This window comes from Hyperolius riggenbachi, chromosome 9 (genome assembly GCF_040937935.1).
Source record: "Hyperolius riggenbachi isolate aHypRig1 chromosome 9, aHypRig1.pri, whole genome shotgun sequence".
Taxonomy (NCBI): domain Eukaryota; kingdom Metazoa; phylum Chordata; class Amphibia; order Anura; family Hyperoliidae; genus Hyperolius; species Hyperolius riggenbachi.
This window is the reverse complement of record NC_090654.1, coordinates 211,783,154-211,795,992: the sequence shown is the minus strand read 5'-3', so window position 1 is coordinate 211,795,992 and position 12,839 is coordinate 211,783,154. Positions and strand designations below refer to the sequence as shown.

Below are 12,839 nucleotides of genomic sequence, written 5' to 3'. Positions count from 1 at the left end.
GCGTTTGCAACACGGTATCCATCCAGCTGTAGCTTAGCAGCTCAGTGGACTGCAGAATATCTGTCTGCTTAATAATCAAATGTTACAATGTATTTTCTAGTCAGTACAATTAAAGCACTAGCTTCATAAATCACCCAATTACAATCTTTTCCCAAATGGGTTAGCTTTTTTCTGGGGAGCAATGCATGTAGCCTGCTGTCTGTGCCCCTCCTCCCAGCTAATGATTCAGGGAGACTGTATTGTAATTTTGCCACCTTTAAAAATAATCCTACATTGTGACTAACCAAGATGTGTGTATTCCTCTTTCAGGACAAGCAGGGAATCCCCTGGTGGCTGGGAATTAGTTTCAAGGGAATTGGACAGTATGATATCCAAGACAAAATAAAGCCCAGAAAGGTAAGAGTTTTCACCATGCTTCACTATCACACACAGACATCGGCTAATGCCTTGTACAGACACCAGCTTTGTGCATCAAAACAGTTATTAAAGTTGATCTGAACTCTTGCACAGGACAAGAAGGAAAACATAGAGAAATGCACCTTGTATGTATGTAGAGAGTTTAGCCTAATTGCCTTTGATCTATTCAGCTATGTCAGCTCAGGAATCTCATCTGCCATGGCAGATCTGCTCATTTATAAACACAGGATGTTAACCCTATGTCTGCTTCCGTGAAAGCAGTACATAGACACACTGCAAATTTATTACAGGATTTGTAACAAAGACGTGTTTCTTTAAATGGTTTTTATGCTGTTGTGTATCTTTTAGAGCAGAGAGTATGTTCTGAGTTCAGGTCCGCTTTAGGATTCCATTTAAGGGTGTTCAAAATCTAATATTTTTATTCTAAAACCACACCATCTAAAAGTAGGAGGCATGGTTTACCGGCATACTGTATGTTTATTAGCATGCCCAGAGTATGAATCAAGCTATTAAAACTGTACATACACCAGATCATAGTCAGGTTGTGAAAAGCATTATCTGACTATTAATGGAAGTATGCCTAGCAATCTCCATACAGACATTCACACTGCCCTTGGCTGAGCTCCATGTAAAATTCCGTGGAGAGGGAGGGCACCATACATGGCCCCGGCATTACACTGTGGGAGGGGTTCCCCCACAATATCAGCCATACAGATGTCCCCTGATGAGCTATTTGAGAAAAGGTCAAGATTTCTTGTGGAAAAGGGGATATCCGCTATTGATTGGGAAGTTTAATCCTGGGTTAAAGTTCCTTTTTATGAGAGTTTAAACTGCATTTGATAAAACCTGAGCACTCTTTGTATTTAAAAAATAAAGAAAAGTTTACTCACCTGGGGCTTTCACCAGCCTCTAAAAATCCATCAGTGACCAAACCACAGTTTTGTTCTTTTCCCGGCCACCTCTACGTCTTTCGTAAGATTGAGACCCGTGGCTGAGTCTGGATCCTCTGCGCATGCATGCCTCTAGCGATCACCCTCCCGTAGTCGGGAACGTGTTAGCGCAGAGCTTGGGTGCGCGGTCATGAGAGGCGCGCATGCACAGAGGATCCATTCCATACCCAGTTGCTGGTTGGGATCTTACAGAGGGTGTAGCGGTGGCCCAGAGAAGAGAGGAACTGCTCCTTGAGCACTGATGGACTTCTAGGGGCTGGAAGGAGCCCCAGGTGAGTAAAACTTTTCTTTATTTTCTTGCAAATCCTGGGAATTGTTAAGTTAGATCTTATTGGAGTGGAAGATGCTTGTAGTTATGTGCAGTTTTACAAGCCAGAAGCCTAAGCTAATATCCTCTACAGTCTACAGCCACTTGCCTACAACAGAAACAGTTGTACTATAACAAAAGTTTTACCAGTGAGTAATCATTGCTTTGTCAAAACTGCTGTTCTACAACTACAGTAAAGGTGGCCATACACTGGCCCGATTTGCGGCAGTTTCGACAGCAGATTCGATCACTGGGATCGAATCTGCTGCCAATCGTTCGCGCAACACGCACCCGCCGATCCGATTTCCTCCCGAAATCGGATCGGTCCGTCGATCGCGCCGTGCGGGAAATTACCCTCGATCGCCCGCGGGTAGGGAGCGCGTCGCTAGCGGCGGCCGATCCGATCAGGTATACATTACCTGAGGCTGGCTCCCGGGCATCCCGTCCGTCACTGCTCCTGTCATGGCGCCTCCGGCATCCTCGCATAACTTCCGCTGTCATGCCAGTGACAGCGGAAGTACAACTAGAGGGCGCTCTATTTGAACTTCCGCTGTCACTGGTGTGATAGCTTAAGTTCTATGCGGATGCCGGAGCCGGAGGTGCCACATGACGGGGACATCACGCCCGGGAGCCAGCCTCAGGTAATGTATACCGGCGGGGGGAGCGGCGGTAGCACCACCACAACAGATTGTGATCGGTTTCAGGCTGAAATCGATTCACAATCTGTTTGCAGGAAAGGCAGCCATACGATCCCTCTCTGATCAGATTCGATCAGATAGGGATCTGTCAGCTGGTCGATCTGATGGCACATCGACCAGTGTATGGCTGCCTTAAGGGCCCTTTTCCACTAGCAATAACTAGCGTTCGTGCTAAATGCTAGCAATTGCGATTCAGCAAAGTCCTAAAATTTCCCGGTGATTGCATTTGCAATTTTGCTATTATTATTATTATTTAGTATTTATATAGCGCTGACATCTTCCGCAGTGCTGTACAGAGTAAATTGTCTTGTCACTTAACTGTCCCTCTCAGGGGCTCGCAATCTAATCATAGTCTAGGGCCAATTTCGGGGGAAGCCAGTTAACTTATCTGCTAGTGGAAAAGGGCCCATAGTGATTGCAGCAGGGTCTCTCAGTCCCTGAACTTCAATGACAGGGGTCAGTGCTGTAGATGTCCAGAACACACTTCTCTGCAGAGATAAATTGTGCACTGTGTCACTAGATAGGTACAGAGACCTCTAACACCAGAGCAATGAGAGGTCCATGAAGATACAATGTTCAATACAATGTTCACATGACTTCATTTCTCTGATCTGTATATTTCTCCCAGAAGGCTTTCCATGAGGAGAGTCAGGATTACAGCCAGGAAATCGGCATTTTGTTTAGAAACATGTCAAGATGGCAACCTCTATAGCTCTCTCATGTTAGGTGTAATTAAAAAACCGTTAAAGAAATAATTGTTTAGTCTGAATTCACAGCTGATAAAAGCAGGATGCATTTTACTGGCATGCCTGGAATTCCACTTTACGTCTACCTGGCTGCCAATGCTAATTATTTCTGGGGATCTGAATATACACATCATCACCTGTAACTGGCAGCAGAAGGTGCTGGCTCTGTGTCACACATACCTAGACATGAATTTTATTGCAGAAAAATGGATACACGCAAAAGGCGCTTGAGGCGCCTCTGCATGACAGAACAATGATTGGCCGGAATGGGGCTGCTCAGATACAGGCTGGGCTCCTCCTCCTGGAACTAAATGTCTTTCCTGCAGTTTGGAATAAATTGGCATGACGTATAGTAGAGTGATGATTTGACACGCAGCACATGTGCAATTACTGGATGTGAGTCACTTATCTTGTATTTATGACATTTTTGTGCGAGTTGATTTTTCTTTTCTTTTTTTTATAGAAGATACTATTTAAACTGTTGAGCAAATACAAGCTTCTGTAAAATAGCCCAATAATTGTAAGTGTGTCACAATCTCACCTCCAGCTGGCTTCGCCGAGGGATCGGTGGCCTCCGTGGCTCGGCGCATGAGTGCGCAAACCTCCACGTGTGTTTGGCATCTCTGCAGCTCACATAAGCTAGCGCGGACAAACTCCCTCTGGCGTTGCCGGGTGATGGGGATGCTCAGCGCACGCTCTCTGGCGCCACCTCTGAACCAGGAAGTGGTTGACTGGTCCTGAGTCAATCACTAGAGGCATGCTTGGGGTTCATTGCCTGGCCAATGTGGGGAGATCTCCCGATTGGGGCAGTGTAGTATTAAAGTCTAATTGGCACAGTTAGTTACCTGTGATAGCGTTAAGTTGCTAGAGCTAGCTGCTGGGCATTCCTTGCTATAGCTTACTCTTTGTCTGAATCCTTGCCTGAACCTTTGCTATTGCCTGCTGCCTGGACCGACTCTTGCCTGTTTGACGACTCTCCTGTCTAATTCCTGTACCTGACTGACATGTGTATGTCCTTTGGCTTGCTGACTTCAAAATTGCTTACGGTTAGGATTGACTGCTATATAATATATGTATATGACCCCTGGCTTCCTGACTACGAGATTGTATATAATTGTGATCTGTCATCTGCAACTTGCCTGTATCATAGCCTTGTGGGTACTGGTGGTACTGTTGCCTTAAAGGCCTTCAGTCCCTATACCTTGCACAGTAAAGGCCCAGGTGTAATGGTAGTTGGGCAGACCATACTTGTCTCCCTTTCAAGTGGGGACACGCCACACAAGGTGAAGTTTGGGTCATAGGGACTGATATTGAGGTGGGGGATCTACTGGTCCTTACGAAGGTGTAATAAGAAACTGCAGAGGAAGTCCAGGCTATGATGATGTATGCACCTGGTGTACTTGTGTGGGGTTCCCAATAGTACTTCTGTTTTTTCTCTTATTTGCATGTTGCCACATTCCCTACACTTCTGCATTGCAATCAAATGAAAGTAGTATGTGGGTATCTTCAAGTAGTATCCAGCATTATTACCGCAGCAGTATTGGTTGTTCTACAAACATGGCTCTACTAAGCCCCAAGGATTCCCCGAAGGTACTACTACAACTGCTATTTCCCTTCAGTGATAACTGTCTAGTCTCAGTGTGGGTGTAAAGGCCAGGCAGCAATGCCACCAGTGGGCTAGGAGGAGACATCGGAAGGTTGTGATAAAGGCAGGCAGTGGATGTGCTGAGGTGTTGCTGGAGCAGGAGAGGCATGACTACACCTACTTGTTGGTTTCTGTCAAATGTATGGAGACAGTTCATGAGAGGCAAACTTTTCTTATTAGTATGTAAATGTTATGCAAATTGTGTGCAGTTTGGATCTAGGCCTAAGAAATGTACTTCTAGATGTTTTTGATTGGCCTTAAAGAGAAACTCCAACCTAGAATTGAACTTTTTCCCAATCAGTAGCTGATACCCCCGTTTACATGAGAAATATAATGATTTTCACAAACAGACCATTTTGTGCTGAAACCCCTCTGACTGATTTTGTGCTGAAACCCCTCCCACAAGAAGCTCTGAGTTCCGCGGTACTCTGGGCAAACTGCCACAATGTAACAATGTTCACAGACAGGAATTAGCTATTTACAGCTGTCTCTAACAGCCAAAACAGCTAGGAGCAGCTACATAACCTGCCCACAGTAAAAATGTCACCATGTAATAAATGTCAGAATGTAAATCGGGGAGAGGAAATATTTTACAATGAGCAAACACTGACTAAATCATTTATACATAATTATGGTAAAAAATGAAGCACTTTTTTTACTACATTATTTTCACTGGAGTTCCTCTTTAGGTCCGTACACACGCCAGACTGGAGGCAACGACGGGTCCGTCGTCACCTCCCGCTGGGTGGGCGTTCCAATGACAGTCCGGCGTGTGTACGCACTGTCGGCGGACTGATACGGCTGTTTCTGAGCAATCCGCCGGGCGGATCGCTCAGAAACAGCCGTATCAGTCTGCAGACAGACTGTACACAGTACACGCCTGACTGTCGCTGGAACGCCCACCCAGCGGGAGGTGACGACGGACCCATCGTTGCCTCCAGTCCGGCGTGTGTACGGACCTTAATTCCGAGCTGCTAAAAGCTTCCATTAAATTGGTTGGAATCATTTGCATCTCACTGACCATCGTTAACCATGTAGTACAGTTAAATGTCATTACTTTCCAAGGCTCAACAGCCACCCCTTACTAAGAACAGCCAGTGCTGCTGAGGTGGCAAAACTGTATAGTATACAGCTACCTGCCAATGACCCACCACAGGGCCACGTTAAGATTCAGGATTAACTCAGCATTTCTAAGAACAATATATAATTCTGTAGAACATAACTGATCTTGCAAGACTGCCTGGCAAAAGTTTACAATCCTCACCTGAGCATAGCAAGTATTGTCGAAAGGCTTTTTGGAAGTTTCAGTCATGCATTATCATGCACACAGCTGCAGGGAAAACTTAGTGTAATCAATCCAGGACAATGGAAATGTATCATTAGAAGAAGTTTGCACTGCAGATGTGTACTACAGTCACATGGCTGCTAACCTTATCATCCACCCTCCTATGGCTTGCTGTGACCCATATGAGGGTTATATATTTTTGCCACCTACAAGGTTTTGTTTTTTTTATAGATTCTGGCCAGTTTTGCTGAAACACTAACAATCTCCATTGTTTTCCAAAACCTAAAAGTTCTCTATCCATCTACGTGTCTGCACTGCAGTCTGTTGCCAGCACAGCTGGGTATGAAAAATACCACAGGAGATTTATGTTTTTTTTCTGGATGATATAGATATTCTGTGGAGGAGCGGTTAAAGGACCAGGCAATATTTATCATTTTATTAAGATCATCTCTTTATGGAAGTATTTCTAATTGAAGTAGATACATTTTTATATTTACATTTTTTTTTAATCCACTAAAAAATGTAAGTTCACACATCATGAAGAAATACATGTTAAGTATATAAATAGTTTGATCTGGTATTGCAATACCTTAAACATGTTTATTTTGCTACACACCAGCAGAAAACTGAAATTGGGCTTGAAGAGGGAGTGTATGTTGAGCAAGTTTGTGGATGGGCTGGACCTGTACTTTAGGCATTTATTACTATACGGTATTTAGGTACAAGCACCTCGTTTTCAGTTATAGGAGATTGTTCTAATAAGAAAGTAGCAGTAGTATTGAGAGTTTAAGCAGCATAGGGTAAAGGAAGGTTAGTGTTAAAGGTTCTGGTTAGTGTAAGGGACAGACTCTAGTTAGTGTAGAGTTAAAGCACACAACCAAGAAACATAGAATATTACAAAATCTGTTCAAAGGAAAAATACCCAACATTCAGTCTATCAATGAGTCATATTCTTACGCCCCGCCCCCTGTTTGAACAAACAATAGAAATGCTTTATTCAGTGGCCGCGGGTTATCACTTTGTTTATATGTTTACAAAATATATTATTTGCACTTATTGTGTATATTTTTTATATGGTGTATGTCATTACAATGTTTACAGTTTCTGTTTTGAAAAAATTCAATAAAAAATGATTGAAAACAAAGAAAAATTCATGTATTCCAGTTCTAACTCCCAATATTCTTGTCATGGCCTCATTTTTTAGTCTAGGATTTCTGGCAGGTCCTTCACTGCTTAGGACCATGTTTATCTGGGCCATGTTATGGGAGAGGGATAGGTTAGGGTTATGGTAGACTGATAGTTTTCCATTGCATAGTGAGTGCTAACCTATGGGTCTAGGGTTAGAGCACAAAATAGGGTTAGGGTAAGCAGGGGAGCTAGGACCAACCCAGGACAGATGGGACAATGACGTGTTGAGTTTCAATTCTACAGTGACCTCAAATGACACAACATTAAAGAAATAAGTTTTACTTTGGTGGTGGATGAGAGGGGGGGGGGGGCTAGCTAGGCGGTGTGCATTCAGTATGTAAAAGCAGGATCAGAAAAGGGTTGTCTGGCTTCTATGCATGTATGTAAATGGGATTCAGCTGTTTAGCTATTTCTGTCCATTTACCTCCTTGGGAGGACTTTTGCACACTGATGTTTATCCGTGGGTTGGACTCAGGGAGAAGACGTTTCATTCAGCCCTGAAAGTGTCTATTCCTCCACCTGTTCTATAAATAGTGTGCCCACTCCCCAGTGCCTCTGCTGCTGGTACTGCTGGATTCACAGGGTGGAGCTGCAGCCATCGGAAGCCATGTGAATAGGGAGAGCGGCCATCTCCATTGCTTCATAACTTTCCCACGCTGCTTATGCGGACTAAAGTGGCACCTTACTAAATTCCTAATTGCCTCAGCACATTATTATTCAGTGACACAGCTGTGGCTATTGTTTGTGACAGCAGGTGAGCTGGATATAGCAACAATTAATATTCCATATAATCTGGTTCCTGTTATGCTTGTCTTTATGCCTAAACACTGTCTCCACCTTCACGGAAGTTTTCACTGCCAAATAGGCCCGTATGATTGTCTCCCTCATCCTTGTCCAGTTCCTTCTGCTGCTCTTCTTAATTAATGTCAGACAGGTTTCCCAGGTTTTCTGTCATCTGTAAACCATGTCAACACAAGTCCTCTCCCCCTATCTACCACCTCTACCACATCACAGCTTGTCTTTAAATACACTGAGAATATGGAGACTGACACCTTTATGTCCCTTTCTACAAAACACCACTTGTTTACAAAGCTGATCTTCTGGCTTCAGAGTGTTCAAGTCACAAAACTGGAAGAAGCATGGAACTACCGGTGTCGGAGCACCTGATATGAATACTTGACTTCAACGTGGTAAAGTGGCCATACACAAAACAATCTAAATAAACCAGGAAACCCCTGACTCTCAAATTGTCCGCTCAGTACGCATACAACAGCTGCACTAACCCGCTGGCACACTAAGCCACCACAAACAACTACGCTACCCACACTAAGCCGCCACTTTAATAAGCTGTTACTTACACTAAGCCACCGCCCACAACTCCACCAACCACGCTAAGCTGCACAGGACCTTCCAGGCCATATTTACAACCTCCGGTTAGCATATAGAATTCCTGGCAGATCAGCTGTTGAATGTTCAGTTGCTGCTTGCTAACTGCACACTTTCTACTGGCCGCACTCTGTCCACAACGTTGCATAATTACATCCTTTGTTTAGTATATAGGATAAGCAATTTAATTGGTGTATTAAATAGTACCGATACAGATCAAAATAATAGCACTAGTCCATTCTGCTCAATCTAAATTTTCTGGTATAGCTAGATAAGAAGTTGGCTTTGATGCTTCAAAAAGTGTTTCATCATTCAGTTTGTACCGATTCTATTTAACCGATCTTTCAACTTTATTAGACATCTAGATTGTGCCATTATAGCCACCATTAGAGGCAGTGGCTTAGCTGCGCCAATACCAAGTCAGCAATGGCACCTTCAAAACAGAAAGCAGTTTATTTCGGCTTAATCATTCAGCTATATAATCTTCTAGATACTGAATGTTGGGCACCAACGTTCAACTATTCTGTGGCCAAAGCACCAAGACTTTGTCCCCGGTGTTTGGATTTGGCCCTTAATGGCTAGGATTACAAAGTGGTTTTAAGAAAAAGGTTAGGAAGAGATGTGTCAAGAATGAGTTAACATTGGGGGAAATTAGGGTAGGGCTTTAAGGGCGTTTTTGCTAAGAATAGCAGCAAGAATTAGGCGATTAAGGGATGAGAGGTGATGGTAACACTGGCAAAAACCACATTACATATCCAAAGTATTGCCAGTAGTTTGTAGTAGTACATGCACCAGCCTTGAATACATTTGTTGCTTATTCTATACACTTCTCACTTCACATTAGCATGCAGATACCAGACCTTGGGCCTTATGCAGTCAATGTTTTTTCCTGAGTTTTCTTCTAAGAGAGATTCAAATGCTATCAAATTTGTAGTATTTTCTTGCTTGCTGGTGGGCTGAGAGGCATTTTACTGCAAGCATATCACCTAGGAGAAAACTCAGGAGAAAAAGTTAAGTGCATATGGGCCCATTTCTGAAACAGCGTTCTAAATAATATATGAATCACAGTTTTAGAATTGCTTTGTCCGTTAGGAGGAATGTTCCATTACATTTCCTGAAAGCAGCCAATTATAGTGTGTGTTATAGTCTAGCCCCCTCTCAGTAATTGCAAAAGACATAGTTGGCATGGCTTGCCCCATACTTTGTGCAATTTGTAATAGCTCAGGTACATTATATATGCCGGTATATTTATCTGATTTTGATCATTCACCCAGTCTCAGCTAAAATCTAGTCTAATATCAGTCATACTGACATAGCATGCACTGTAATCCCGTTACTGTCATGGTTATTAGCCATTAGAAATCGTCACCAAATATGTTCAGTTTTTTCTAGGTGTTTGGGGAGGGACTGAACATTCTCACTGGGTAGTGTGAGGTATTAGTGTGAGGAACAGCTGCTGCTCAAGGCTCCATATTGTTTGTTTCCCAGCAGTTGGATAGCTGAAGGAATAATAACAAGATTGTGCATTACAGCAGTATTATTTGTTTATTCAGTGCCTTGAGCTAGGTACATACCTACCAGGAGTTTGTAATCCCAAACAATCCTTCCAGATGATTTTGGCCTTCAGTTTAGAGCTGATTGCTGCACAGACAGGCTGGCGTGCTTTCTTTGGGAAGCCAACGGCGTCTACGCATTTCCAGTCAGGCAGTATTCACACTTATCCATCGCATGTATGATTCTGCATTTTGCCATTTTTCGTCTTATTTTTTCCTCTGTGGTTTTTGTGCCTTTTAATGTGATTCTTCTGATTTTTTTTTCTGTGCATACAAATAAAGTTAATTGACAGGAGAATGCATCTAAGTAACGTCAAAATCGGATGCTATTTGCCCCCCCCCCCCAATAAATTAACTTTTTCTGCATTTTTATTGAATGCAATTTGCACATCATACACATAAAAACAAAGAAGCAACCCTGTTATGTAATTTTAAAAAGCAGAAAAACTCCAAGACAGAAAAACGCAGGACAAATGTGATGCTAATGAAATACATTAGATGTACGACAAAGGTGGAATCACAGTAACACGTGCGAATTCTGGTTAGTGTGAACAGGGCCTAACTGTTGATCAGTCCTGCACATCGGCTTGGAGGAATTTTAGCTCGTTCAGCCTTGCAGGCCAGCTTCATCGGGGGTTGTGGTGAGCTTCGCAGCATGGACTGGCTTCTTCAGGTCTTTCCACAGCATTTTTTTTAGAGTTAAGGTCATACTGCATGAATCAGTAAATGCGTACTGGTTCATTATGCACGTTATTTTCTGTCTTCCTGTAGTACTTGCGTAGATATGAACACTCTGCCATAGTTACTCAACAGGCTTGTTTACAGTTTCATGCGTTTTTGCATCACCTTTTTTGACCACACAGCTCGATGCATTTTTCTGTTTACTGCATGCATCTCAGTTTATCATAGGCATCCCTTTAACTGCATAAAAACACAATGTAAGACATACGTCATAATGCCTGTGTTTTGCAATGTGCATCATGGGAATTTTTTAGGGGTTTTAAAAATAGAGATATAGTTCTGTATTGTGCTTTGGGTCCTATAGGAGAAAAGCGCTTTACAAATGTTTTGTTGTTATATTTACTGGGCTTCCTTTAAGCCTATGTACACATGTACGACTACTGTTGCTCACAGGGATCGGGATTTGATCCTTTGGGCGGTGCTTCGGTTTGGTTAGCGATGTGTCTGTAGTAGGGGAATAACTACTGGGGAGCAGCTCCTGCAACCGCAGGGGGGCCCAAAGCTGCGAGGGGGCTCCAACTACTAACCTTCCCTTCCTCCAATAAAGGTGTCCATCCTTCAGATCAGGTGTTTTTGTGGCTAGACTTGTTATGGTGAAGATCAGGATGGCCAAACTTGTTTTATGACTCTTCACCAAGGGTAGGCAAGGAAAAGGGTATTGGGGAGACCCCATCAAAATGTTGTTAGGGGGCCCATGATTTGTAGTTGCACCCCTGGTCTGTAGATACAGAGGGGGGAGAAGGGGCAGCATGCACTGCACGACAGAGCCACTTCTTATGGGGTAAGGAAGAGAACATTGAACTAGGCTGGACTTTGCCAAAGATCTGGCATGCCGGATCTTTAAAGTGAGCCCGAGATGGGCTAAAAAAAAATAAAGAAAAAGTAGGCTACCTGATCTGCAGGGCTGAGAGGATCAGGTAGCCGCAAAAAACGCAGCTCCTGTAGGCCACAATGGCCCACTTTCACTTGCGTGACCCCTGGGTCACGATGCTGCGCTGAGAGACTTTGTTGTCTCTCACAGCGTGCAGGGAGCCCAGGGGGTGCGGCCAGGAGAGAGAGCTGCCCAATGGCAGCTTAGGAAACCCTGTAAGAACACTCCTGGTGGGCGTTTTAAACAGGGAATTCCTTTCCTCTCTTTTTAGCTCCAAGTTAGCAACAAATGTTGTTGCTAAACTTGGGGTGCTGTAGCGCGGCGGTGGGGGGACACAGAGCCACATCATTAGGCAGAGAACATGGCTCTGTGTCCCATCTGCCCCCCGCAGATCCACCTTGGGTTGAAGGGGGGGGGGGGTCTTGTACACATGCTACATTCTCAGCAGAGATTGTCCTTAAAGACCGCCTCAACCAGCTTAAAACTTTAATTGAACTAGATGAATGTTTGTACATGTAGTAGATACACTGGCCAGGCTAGTAGTGTATTTTGTGTTTGCATACTGAACCATGTACTGCGGCAGGCAATAGCAAGCAGGGACAACTGACTTGCATTTACATCACGCAGCCCTAGGAGAGCATTAATACTCTCAGAAGATTTCTTCAGTACAGTCTGTATTTTTTGTCCTTGATGTTATCGTGACTGTACTCTATATGTTGAGTTTAATAACATTAAACCAGATTAAACATCAGCAATTTGTGGAGCTTAATCCTCTAATTTTAAGTATTAATACAAGTTTACCATAACAGCCATCTATTAACGTCAGACACACAGTTGGTGCTCAATCACCACCGCACATTTTCACTGTAATAAGCAATTATGTCGACAATGCTGGTCTGCAGACTAATGATGAATCAACTCAGTTGTCTGCATTTAGGATAATTGTGCTGTACTTCTCTCTTCTTCTAATGCCTTGTGGGGGAATCAACTGTTGCTATGGAACTTCCATAGGGCTAGGGCCATCTCACACGGGTGACTCAGTCATTAGCAAC

The 12,839-nt window shown here is 43.5% G+C and overlaps 1 protein-coding gene across 4 annotated transcripts in view; it reads left to right on the top strand.

Moving 5' to 3' along the window:
* The window catches only part of FRMD4B (FERM domain containing 4B), a 361,625-nt gene that overhangs the window by 276,514 nt on the left and 72,272 nt on the right, over positions 1-12,839 (top strand). For all 4 annotated transcript variants that reach the window (XM_068253954.1, XM_068253952.1, XM_068253953.1 and 1 more), the window contains exon 11: positions 310-396. In XM_068253954.1, coding sequence (XP_068110055.1) covers positions 310-396 — 87 coding nt within the window. The remainder of the gene's footprint in view (positions 1-309; positions 397-12,839) is intronic.